Genomic DNA, 12,297 nt, shown 5'->3' with positions numbered 1-12,297 from the left:
TCCCCATATAAGAAGCTTCCTTAGGAATCGTGACTTTCTGTCGTTCTTAGTTTCTTGCCTTTCTTTTGTAGCCAACATCCAGAGCTGCCTCAGAGAGTATCCAGGATCTTCCAGCGCCACAAGGAGCTGCATCTGACCGAAAGGTGCTGCCGGCTCCCAGCCCGTCTTGCCTCTGAAGAAGAGCTACAAATGTGCCACAGGTTCCGACGAGTTTAATTCCAACAGCCTCTTCAACAACAGGGAGAAGGGTGGGAGGTCTCACAAAATAGGGTTGGGACTGATCCCCATCAGTGATGCCCGAAGCTTCACATTCTTCTCCTTTTTTTTTAACATAAAGAGGGAGTAGAGTCCCTATTACAGTGTCCTCCCACCAGATGCCCTCTAGAGGCATTGGGCTTTAGACCTGCTGACCGAATTGTAGGGCTTGTGAAGGCCAATCTGTTTAGCAGGCATCCAGACGAGAAAGGCTGCTTCATTGCCTCTCCTCCTCCTCCTCCTCCTCCTCCTCCTCCTCTCTGCAGCCTGGCTTATGTGGAGACTTTGAAGTCCACAGCCGCCATGAAGCCCCGTGACCTGCATCGCCAGGCGGACCAGTACAATTCTGTCTACATCTGTGCCAGCTCCTACGAGTGTGCCCGGTTGGCCGCTGGATCTGCATTCAGTGCAGTAGAGGCTGTGCTTTCTGGGAAGGTAAACACCAGGGCAGAGAAAGAGCAGCAGTTAATTCAGCCAGTCCGCTGCAGATGATCTCCTTTTATCCAGTTGCTTTCCTAGGGCCTTTGGACAGGCCTGCCTCTAGCAAATGGCCTGTTCTGCAGATCCCTTTCAGCTTGGTAGAAAATTCTCTGCACAGGTTCCATTGCTGTCCTGAATTTCTGTACTGCATTGATTCCCCCATTGTTTCTTTTTCTGGGGCCTTAGACTCAAAACGCTCTGGCCATCGTCCGCCCGCCTGGACACCATGCTGAATCAGATACTGCCTGTGGCTTCTGCTTCTTCAATTCGGTGGCTTTGGCAGCACGCTATGCCCAGCGCCTGGCCCAGAGGCCGTTGAGGTGAATATGCTGAATAAGAACGTGACATTTTGTTTGACTAATTAAAGCAGAGTTAGTTCTTTAATTTTGTTCCCCAAGAGGTCTCCTGGGAGTGGGGGATTGTAATTCTGGGAGCTCCAGAATAGTTAACGTATACCGTATATACTTGAGTATAAGCCGAATTTTTCAGCCCACTTTTTGGGCTGAAAAATTCCACTTCGGCTTATACTCCAGTCAACAAAAAAACTTACCGAGGACTTGTGCGCGGCCGAGGCTTTGGTGCTTCCGGGATCGCCCGCACCTCTCCCAAGCCACCGCCGTCCGAGACCTGCCGAAGTTTGGGGAGGTTTGGGGAGGTGCGCGCGCACCTCCCCAAACTCCGCGCCTTGCCTGCCTGCTTCTTTCCGCAGCGGAAAGAAGCAGGCAGGCAGGGCGCGGAGGAACGGAGACTTGCCGACGTTTGGGGAGGTTTGGGCGCCTCCCCAAACCTCGGCAGGTCTCCGTTCCTCCGCGCAGACCTGCCGACGTTTGGGGAGGTTTGGACGCCTCCCCAAACCTCGGCAGGTCTCCGTTCCTCCTGCCGACCTTTGGGGAGGTTTGGGCGCCTCCCCAAACCTCCCCAAACCTCGGCAGGTCTCCGTTCCTCCTGCCGACCTTTGGGGAGGTTTGGGCGCCTCCCCAAACCTCCCCAAACCTCGGCAGGTCTCCGTTCCTCCTGCCGACCTTTGGGGAGGTTTGGGCGCCTCCCCAAACGTCCCCAAACCTCGGCAGGTCTCCGTTCCTGTTTGGGGAGGTTTGGGCGCCTCCCCAAACCTCCCCAAACCTCGGCAGGTCTCCGTTCCTCCGCGCAGACCTGCCGACCTTTGGGGAGGTTTGGGCGCCTCCCCAAACGTCCCCAAACCTCGGCAGGTCTCCGTTCCTGTTTGGGGAGGTTTGGGCGCCTCCCCAAACCTCCCCAAACCTCGGCAGGTCTCCGTTCCTCCGTGCAGACCTGCCGACGTTTGGGGAGGTTTGGGCGCCTCCCCAAACCTCGGCAGGTCTCCGTTCTTCCTGCCGACCTTTGGGGAGGTTTGGGCGCCTCCCCAAACCTCCCCAAACCTCGGCAGGTCTCCGTTCCTCCGCGCAGACCTGCCGACCTTTGGGGAGGTTTGGGCGCCTCCCCAAACGTCCCCAAACCTCGGCAGGTCTCCGTTCCTGTTTGGGGAGGTTTGGGCGCCTCCCCAAACCTCCCCAAACCTCGGCAGGTCTCCGTTCCTCCGCGCAGACCTGCCGACCTTTGGGGAGGTTTGGGCGCCTCCCCAAACGTCCCCAAACCTCGGCAGGTCTCCGTTCCTCCGCGCAGACCTGCCGACCTTTGGGGAGGTTTGGGCGCCTCCCCAAACGTCCCCAAACCTCGGCAGGTCTCCGTTCCTGTTTGGGGAGGTTTGGGCGCCTCCCCAAACCTCCCCAAACCTCGGCAGGTCTCCGTTCCTCCGCGCAGACCTGCCGACCTTTGGGGAGGTTTGGGCGCCTCCCCAAACGTCCCCAAACCTCGGCAGGTCTCCGTTCCTCCGCGCAGACCTGCCGACCTTTGGGGAGGTTTGGGCGCCTCCCCAAACGTCCCCAAACCTCGGCAGGTCTCCGTTCCTGTTTGGGGAGGTTTGGGCGCCTCCCCAAACCTCCCCAAACCTCGGCAGGTCTCCGTTCCTCCGCGCAGACCTGCCGACCTTTGGGGAGGTTTGGGCGCCTCCCCAAACGTCCCCAAACCTCGGCAGGTCTCCGTTCCTGTTTGGGGAGGTTTGGGCGCCTCCCCAAACCTCCCCAAACCTCGGCAGGTCTCCGTTCTTCCTGCCGACCTTTGGGGAGGTTTGGGCGCCTCCCCAAACCTCCCCAAACGTCGGCAGGTCTGCGCGGAGGAACGGAGACCTGCCGAGGTTTGGGGAGGTTTGGGGAGGCGCCCAAACCTCCCCAAACAGGAACGGAGACCTGCCGAGGTTTGGGGACGTTTGGGGAGGCGCCCAAACCTCCCCAAAGGTCGGCAGGTCTGCGCGGAGGAATGGAGACCTGCCGAGGTTTGGGGAGGTTTGGGGAGGCGCCCAAACCTCCCCAAACAGGAACGGAGACCTGCCGAGGTTTGGGGACGTTTGGGGAGGCGCCCAAACCTCCCCAAAGGTCGGCAGGTCTGCGCGGAGGAACGGAGACCTGCCGAGGTTTGGGGAGGTTTGGGGAGGCGCCCAAACCTCCCCAAACAGGAACGGAGACCTGCCGAGGTTTGGGGACGTTTGGGGAGGCGCCCAAACCTCCCCAAAGGTCGGCAGGTCTGCGCGGAGGAACGGAGACCTGCCAAGGTTTGGGGACGTTTGGGGAGGCGCCCAAACCTCCCCAAAGGTCGGCAGGTCTGCGCGGAGGAATGGAGACCTGCCGAGGTTTGGGGACGTTTGGGGAGGCGCCCAAACCTCCCCAAAGGTCGGCAGGTCTGCGCGGAGGAACGGAGACCTGCCGAGGTTTGGGGAGGTTTGGGGAGGCGCCCAAACCTCCCCAAACAGGAACGGAGACCTGCCGAGGTTTGGGGACGTTTGGGGAGGCGCCCAAACCTCCCCAAACGTCGGCAGGTCTGCGCGGAGGAACGGAGACCTGCCGAGGTTTGGGGAGGTTTGGGGAGGCGCCCAAACCTCCCCAAACAGGAACGGAGACCTGCCGAGGTTTGGGGACGTTTGGGGAGGCGCCCAAACCTCCCCAAAGGTCGGCAGGTCTGCGCGGAGGAACGGAGACCTGCCGAGGTTTGGGGAGGTTTGGGGAGGCGCCCAAACCTCCCCAAACAGGAACGGAGACCTGCCGAGGTTTGGGGACGTTTGGGGAGGCGCCCAAACCTCCCCAAAGGTCGGCAGGTCTGCGCGGAGGAACGGAGACCTGCCGAGGTTTGGGGAGGTTTGGGGAGGCGCCCAAACCTCCCCAAACAGGAACGGAGACCTGCCGAGGTTTGGGGACGTTTGGGGAGGCGCCCAAACCTCCCCAAAGGTCGGCAGGTCTGCGCGGAGGAACGGAGACCTGCCGAGGTTTGGGGAGGTTTGGGGAGGCGCCCAAACCTCCCCAAACAGGAACGGAGACCTGCCGAGGTTTGGGGACGTTTGGGGAGGCGCCCAAACCTCCCCAAAGGTCGGCAGGTCTGCGCGGAGGAACGGAGACCTGCCGAGGTTTGGGGAGGTTTGGGGAGGCGCCCAAACCTCCCCAAAGGTCGGCAGGTCTGCGCGGAGGAACGGAGACCTGCCGAGGTTTGGGGAGGTTTGGGGAGGCGCCCAAACCTCCCCAAACAGGAACGGAGACCTGCCGAGGTTTGGGGACGTTTGGGGAGGCGCCCAAACCTCCCCAAAGGTCGGCAGGTCTGCGCGGAGGAACGGAGACCTGCCGAGGTTTGGGGAGGTGCCCAAACCTCCCCAAACAGGAACGGAGACCTGCCGAGGTTTGGGGAGGTTTGGGGAGGCGCCCAAACCTCCCCAAACGTCGGCAGGTCTGCGCGGAGGAACGGAGACCTGCCGAGGTTTGGGGAGGTTTGGGGAGGCGCCCAAACCTCCCCAAACAGGAACGGAGACCTGCCGAGGTTTGGGGAGGTTTGGGGAGGCGCCCAAACCTCCCCAAACGTCGGCAGGTCTGCGCGGAGGAACGGAGACCTGCCGAGGTTTGGGGAGGTTTGGGGAGGCGCCCAAACCTCCCCAAACAGGAACGGAGACCTGCCGAGGTTTGGGGACGTTTGGGGAGGCGCCCAAACCTCCCCAAAGGTCGGCAGGTCTGCGCGGAGGAACGGAGACCTGCCGAGGTTTGGGGAGGTTTGGGGAGGCGCCCAAACCTCCCCAAACAGGAACGGAGACCTGCCGAGGTTTGGGGAGGTTTGGGGAGGCGCCCAAACCTCCCCAAAGGTCGGCAGGAGGAACGGAGACCTGCCGACGAGCCTTGGCCACACAGGGTATTCCTGTGTATTCAGGCTTGCAAAATGGCGGATCGAGCCTCTGCTGGCGGCAGAGGCTTGCAGAACGGCGGATCGGCTTATACTCGAGTCAATAACTTTTTCCAGTTTTTGGGGGTGAAATTGGGGGTCTCGGCTTATACTCGAGTCGGCTTATACTCAAGTATATACGGTATTTTCATTGAACTGAATCAGGGAGTTTAATTTACTGACCTAATTTTGGTTTTATTTCTCAGGGTTATGATACTAGACTGGGATGTTCACCATGGCAATGGAACACAGCACATGTTTGAAAAGGATCCCAGGTGCTGTATATCATTTTTTCCCCCATTTGAAGAAATATATCCCACGGAATAGGGAATCGGGGTTCTTTTCCCCCTGCCCAGCTAGAGGTCACTGTTATGGATCAGTTTTTACCAAGGGGCATTTTAAAATATTCTGCAGTAACACTCTTCCCCATTCACCCCCTTTTCATAATCAGAATAGTTTTTTGAGACATGAAATAACACAAGTATATTAAAACAGGGAAGGGAAGTTGGACCCTGGAACCAATTTTCCCCCCATGCTTGAACTAAATCAAAAGGACAAAATTTAAACACGCTTCTGGTGCTTGTGTTAATTTTGATGCATGCTCAGACTGAAAGGAGACTCATCATTTTTTAAATTTTAAATACATGTAGAATTGTTTGGCTGAAAAAGCCTCCATCCTTCCTTATAAAATTCCAGAAATAAAGCCATACCATGATGGCATGTCTGCAAACAGGAACAGAGGGTTAAATTGCAAAAAAAAAATAATGACAAGGGTTTCTAGCTTCCAATTGTTGAATGAAATGGATCTTCTGCTCTTCTGGCTTTTAACTTTGGCAGTTGAAATAAAGATAACTTTGGGGGGGGGGGAAACTAGTAATAGATTTCTATACGGAAAGGCTATATGTTCAGTTCTCCTGTTAGCACAAAAATCTGGATGTGATTGTGTTCACAAGGCATGCCTAGCAAGAGAAGTAGTGTATCATCTGAAGATCAGTCAGTGCTGTGTTAGAAGGATTTAGTTTTAATTCCCAAACTGTCCCATATTGTTTCTCCCTGCCAAATGTACAATCCAAAATGGTTAAACCTCTTTTTTCATTGCTAGCAGAGAGTAGCTGGGTCCTTCTAGGATCTATCTTCCTCCCTCCCTCCCTCCCTCCCTCCCTCCCTCCCTCCCTCGTTGCCACTGCAGTATCTAGGAGGCCATCAAAAATGGTAGCTCTCTGACTCGGGATCTGGGATAACTGGCTGCTGGAACAAAAAGATTAGTGTTACTTAAAATAGCATCAGACTCATCAGGTAGCAAATACTCAAGAGATGTTCTGTTCCTTAATTTAGATGGATAGGTTAGGTAGGCAGGCAGGCAGGCAGGCAGCATGCAGGGAGAGAGGGAGGGAGAGAGACAGACATACAGACTGACTGACTCAGATAATGGATGGATGGATGATAGATAGATAGATAGATAGATAGATAGATAGATAGATAGATAGATAACAGCTGGATAATAGACAGATAGGAAAGGATAGGAAAGGAAAGGATAGGATAGGATAGGATAGGATAAGATAAGATAAGATAAGATAAGATAAGATAAGATAAGGCAGGCAGGCATCGTCCTTCAACTTCTTGAAACCATTGTCCCATGAAGAACTCAGAGTTTTAATGGAGGGAGAAAAGGAAAAAAGGAAGAATAGAGTCTAAATACGTACTTGTGACCTGTAGTTCCTAGGCATCTCGATTTGGAGCTGCCAAGGCCTTTGCCCCTGCAGCTTCTTTCCTGATCACCTTTCCTTTCCTTTCTAGTGTTTTGTACATCTCCCTCCATCGGTACGACAATGGCACTTTCTTCCCCACTTCTGAGGATGCAGATTATGACCGAGTGGGTGTGGGGCCTGGTGAAGGCTTCACTCTTAACGTGCCTTGGAACTGTTCCCGGATGGGAGACTCTGAGTATCTGGCGGCCTTCCATCAGATCGTCATGCCTGTTGGCTATGAGGTAGGCAGTGAATAGTCATGATGGGAAATGTAGGAGTGGCTTGAATGGCACCAGGATGGCAGTTGCTAGATGTGATAAAAGAGAAAGGAAAAACGGCGGGTGGGTGGTAGTGGTGGGTGGACAGAGGTAGCTATTGAATGTTATTTATTTATTTAATCAAATTTATATGGCCACCCATCTCATACAAGTAACTCTGGGTGGTGTACCATATAAACAACAATGAAAACATTCTACAGAGATATCCAAGGCATTTAGGGGCCAAACAGTCTTTTGCAGGGAAATGCAAAAATTAAGATTTCTCCTCACTCATCTAGAGATTGTAGGGATGTTCCGTTTGGCTAGCCCAGGGGTAAGGCTCTTTTATGACTCGTGGACTTCAACTCCCAGAATTCCTGAGCCAGCCAGGAAGTTGGCAGTCGAAGTCCACGAGTCATTAAAAAACCCAAGGTTGCCTACCCCTGGGCTAGGGTAACTGGGTGGCCACTAGGTCATGGGTCAGCAACCTACGGCTCTGGAGCCGCATGCGGCTCTTTCAGCCTTCTCCTGCGGCTCCCAGTTTGCAGAGAGAGACAGAGACAGAGATAGAGAGAGGCACTTGCACTTCCCTTCTCTCTCTCTCTCTCTCTCTCTCTCTCTCTCTCTCTCTCTCTCTCTCTCTCTCTCTCTCTCTCTCTCTGTAACTCAAGCTGGCAAGCTTATTGAGTGGAGCTCCTGTCTTTGCTGCGTATCCACAGGAAGCAGGAAGCAGCAGCTCTCAAGGCCAGGAGAGCCAGCCCAATAAGAATGTGTGTCAGCTTGTTCAAGACAGCGCGAAGCCAGCTTGCCAGATGAGCAGATCGGAGAGACGGGGGGAGAGAGAGAGGGAGGGAGATAAAGAGTGGGAGAGAGAGAGAACTCACACACAGCAGCCTTTGTGGCTCCCAGTGTTTTTTTTCTCTGGGAAACAGAGGTCCAAGTGGCTCTTTGAGTATTTAAGGTTGCCGACCCCTGCACTAGGTAGTTTGCCTTACAGCTCTCAAGAATCCAACCCATCCTGGCTTACCTTTGGGGATTCTGCGACTTTCCAGTTGAAGTATCTGAAGAGAACCAAGCTGCTTGTGCCTGGCCTCCAAGTGGTACAAAGGGCTGGCCAGGCAAAGGGATGAGCTAACAGGAAAAGCAGAGGGTTCAATCACAACGTGTGCTTTTTCTAGTTCAACCCGGAGCTGGTCCTGGTGTCGGCTGGTTTCGATGCTGCTCGAGGGGACCCGTTGGGGGGCTGTCTCGTGACCCCAGAATGCTACGCCCATATGACCCACCTCCTCCTGGGTTTGGCAGGAGGGAAAGTAGCCGTTGTCCTAGAGGTAAGTCAGAAGTCTGTCTTTATTATCTGGCAGAGCTGTGCTTGTGAGCCAGGGAGCTACTTTGGAGCGCGGGTAGATAGATACACAAAGTGGGAAATCACGAGGAAGTTGGACCTGAAATCCAGTGGGGTGAAAACGACTTGAGGAGGGAATTTCAAGAGGAAAAAACAAACAAACAGTGGGTTAGGACGCTGAGCTAGTCGATCAGAAGGTCGGCAGTTTGGCGGGTCGAATCCCGAGTGCCGCGTAGCAGAGTGAGCGCCTGTTACTCGTCCCAGCTTCTGCCAACCTAGCAGTTCGAAAGCACATAAAAAATGCAAGTAGAAAAATAGGGACCACTACGGTGGGAAGGTAACAGCGTTCCGTGCGCCTTTGGCGTCTAGTCATGCCAGCCACATGACCACGGAGACGTCCTCGGACAAGCGCTGGCTCTTTGGCTTTGAAACGGAGATGAGCACCGGCCCCTAGAGTCGGAAACGACTAGCACACATGTGTGGGGAAACCTTTACCTTTACCTTTTTATTCTTCTCCACTCCTTTTTGCTGTTGTTGATGTTCTCCATTTTAAAGCAAGAAAAGGGCTACTATAGCTGCCGCACAGTTGCGCGGGGAGAGACATTCCCGTTCCTATGAGGAATAGTTCAAATGCAGCATTTGAAAACAATTTTGTTGCGAAGAAGGGGAGAAATGTGCTGAACATTACCCATCAGCCCTAATGCTGCCGCCCAGCCCTGACATTAACGTTTTCATTCACTGTCATTTTAAAGGAAGCAGAAGCCAACAAGCTTTTTTATGTCAGCACTGTTTACAAGAATGCCTTTGGGCTCCATGTGGGCTCCAGAAGCTTCTGATCAAGGCAAAAGCACAGTGGCTGTCACTCGGCGCTTTATTTGGAAGGAGGGGACCTGCTGAGACGACAAAGATTAAAGTGGGACAGACGATCCTGGAAAGCTCCAGAAGCTACCGGGAAGCAGCATCCCCACAAGCTTGTCATTTGTTCAATTGGAGCATAGAGTCTGGCCATAATGGCCAGCACAGTTGCAACTCTTTTTAATGAGAAGGCCCACAACACATTAGAGTTGCCAATCTGTCTTACAGAGGTCATCCACCCCGCAGTAATAGGTATAGTAACAGTAATCGGGACAAGGAACCTCCATTGCTAAGTGACATGGTCAGAAGGTGTGACATCACATGACTGCCCCAGCTTGCGATGGTAGTTCTGGCAGTCCCAGTGGCCATCGTTAGGCAAATCTCATGCAGTTGCAGCATCCTGCTGTTTGTTGATTGCCATTTGCAACCTTCTGCTGGATTCCCCCGTCAGAAGCTGGCAGGGAAGGTTACAAATGACCGTCCTATGACGGGGGCACATTGCGATAGCTACAGTGGTGAGGATCTGTTGTAAGTCCCCCTCACTCAGTGCTCTTGTAACTTTGAACAATTGCTGAAGAGGTAGGTTACCTGTAGGTGAATTGTGAGTGCTCAAGCCCTAGGTTAATTGCCATTCTTATTTCCTTTTCTCGTTCCCTCTCTTTCTTGTGCATACAGCAACCATAATCTTCCATCCTTCACCAATAGGCAAATACTTGGTGTTAAGTTGAAGCCCCCAGGTGTGATTGGTAGCTTATGTTCCCTGGAGAGGTTGAGTTGCCTTTGCTGTCTGGAAGCATAGACTTGAGGACTAGAAACCTGCTGTTTCTATTTTAGATTACAGTGAAGATTTGTTTTTACAATAGCAGCTCTGTTCTTGCGTGCCAGTCTGCACATAGGCTGGTACCAATTACTTTAATGTCAGAGTAATGGTGTTTTGTTTTGTTTTTCTCCTTCAGGGTGGCTACAACCTAGAATCTATCTCAGAGTCCATGACTATGTGCACACGCAGCCTCCTGGGGGATCCTCCACCCCCACTTGGACGCCTAAAGCCCCCCCATCTGAGTGCCCTGCAGTCATTGGCCCGTGTGGCTGCTGTGCACCGCAAATATTGGGCAAGCCTCCGATTGGAAGGTGAATAATTCTGTTCTATCTAAAGTATCCCTGTTCTGTGTGGGCTGATGCTCTTCATAACAACTGCTGCAACGTAGTGGCTGTGGACCAAAACAAAATCTGCTATTCACCTCTTACCGGGAAGCTGTAATATCAGTATTTCTCACAGTTTGCCCCCACTTCTATTTCACAAGGGGCTAATACTATTGAATCATGCATTTGGGGCGCTTGTAAAATGGGAGTGTGCCACAGTCTTGTGCAGGATGAACCACAGGCAGCCAGCATAAGGCAACAAGAGCATGGGAGTTTTTGGCCTGTGAATTATAGAGCAAGGCTGACTGTGTGGGGTTTGTGTAGTTTTCTGGCTGAGAGGTTGTGTGCTTCCTTGTTTTCCACACACAGTCTAAATAAGAGGTATGGAAGCTTACAGCTATAGCAGACTTCCCGATGGGTGTCAAACTCAATTTCATTGAGGGCCGCATCAGCATTGCGGTTGCCCTCAAGGGGCAGGGTGGGCGTGGCCTACTGGGTGGGTGTGGCCTACTGGGTGGATGTGGCTAGAGTGCGTATGGCCTACTGGGTGGGCATGGCCAGCTCTACATCATTTGCGTCAAGGGTGCCTATAGGGGCCTGGGCAGGAGTGGGACAGATCTGAGGGTCTCTGGCAGAAGGAGGGTCTTTGGGCCAGGGCCAAGGCAGTGGGGGCCGTTCCCTCACTGTTTCCAGGATGGCTTCGCGAGCCACATGAAACCACTTTGCGGGCCGGATCTGGCCCCCGGGCCTTGTGTTTGACATGTCTGGGCTAGAGGGTGGAGTAATTTCTTAGCTAGGAGCTTATTCTCAAAGGGTATTCTTTAGACGGGGCAGAGCAAACCAGAAGAAGGGAGTATTGGAGGCAATTTAGCAGGGGAAAGAACAAACTTAGATTCTGCCAAAAGGAAGGGGCAGTTGTGTGACTTGCAAGGCGTGTGTCTTCTTACCAGAAGAGCTTGTTGTTGTTTTTTACATCTCCGGGCTTGTCTCTTTGCTGGAGAGGAAGGTAAAAGGATTGGAGGCCAGCCTTTCTCCTTTTAAGGCTCACCAAGGTGAAGATCACGTAAATAGTGTTCAGAGAGAAAGCAAAAAGAATGAATTTCTGAGGACAAGAGGCCACAGAAGTTAATTTTCATAGGGAGGCTGGAAGGTCAGATGTTTGCTATAGTGAATAGAGAGTTGGACTACATTACGTACAGTATATATTAGTTGCTTTCAGCTCAGTCCAGTGGGGTTACTAACCCAAGGGCACGTCTGACCTTGGAGAAGCCTGCAAGGAGCTTAAACTCCAAGAAGCGGTAAAAGTGGGGGATCCATTAAAACAGCAGTCCCCAGCCCTTTTTGGCACCTGGGATCTGTTTTGTGGAAGAAAGTTTTTCCACAGACCTGGGGGGTGGGGATGGGGTGGAGGGGAGGAGCGCACAACCTAGATCCCTCACCTGCACAATTTACAGTAAGGTTCACGCTTCTACAAGAAGTAATGCCTGATGATCTGAGATGTAGCTAGAGGTGGTGATGCTAGCACTGAGGAGTGGCTGCAAATACAGGTGACGTTGGCTTGCTGGCCCACCTGCCTGCCGCTCACCTCCAGTATATGGTTCCTAACAGGCCACAGGCTGGTACCGGTCCGTGGCCCGGGATTGGGGACCCCTGCGTTAAAATACATTTGATATTCACAGCCATAGCATCAAGGCCTTTCACACTGATTCAAGTCGAGGTTCGATGTTAATGCTTCATTCCACTGCAACAGAGGAAGTCGGCAGTCGATGCCTTTTCTTCTTTTTTTTCCCTTCTCCGCCTCACTTTTCCTCCCCTTTTCCCTCCCCACTGTGTCCTACTATCTGCTTTTGTATTTTTGTATTTTATTCTATAATAAAACGTTACATTTAAAAAAAAACACAATACAATTGATATTCACAGCCCATAGCATCAAGGCCTTTCAGTGTGA

At 52.9% G+C, this 12,297-nt stretch overlaps 1 protein-coding gene across 2 annotated transcripts in view; it reads left to right on the top strand.

Annotated features, from left to right (window-relative positions):
* The window catches only part of HDAC6 (histone deacetylase 6), a 50,286-nt gene that overhangs the window by 30,002 nt on the left and 7,987 nt on the right, over positions 1-12,297 (top strand). For both annotated transcript variants that reach the window (XM_081316559.1, XM_081316558.1), the window contains exons 18-24: positions 72-200; positions 522-690; positions 922-1,055; positions 5,211-5,279; positions 6,802-6,994; positions 8,188-8,337; positions 10,163-10,337. In XM_081316559.1, the coding sequence (XP_081172685.1) occupies positions 72-200; positions 522-690; positions 922-1,055; positions 5,211-5,279; positions 6,802-6,994; positions 8,188-8,337; positions 10,163-10,337 (1,019 nt within the window). The remainder of the gene's footprint in view (positions 1-71; positions 201-521; positions 691-921; positions 1,056-5,210; positions 5,280-6,801; positions 6,995-8,187; positions 8,338-10,162; positions 10,338-12,297) is intronic.

Source organism: Vipera berus (genome assembly GCF_964194415.1).
Source record: "Vipera berus genome assembly, chromosome: 2".
Lineage (NCBI taxonomy): Eukaryota > Metazoa > Chordata > Lepidosauria > Squamata > Viperidae > Vipera > Vipera berus.
This window is presented reverse-complemented; position numbering and strand designations above follow the sequence as displayed.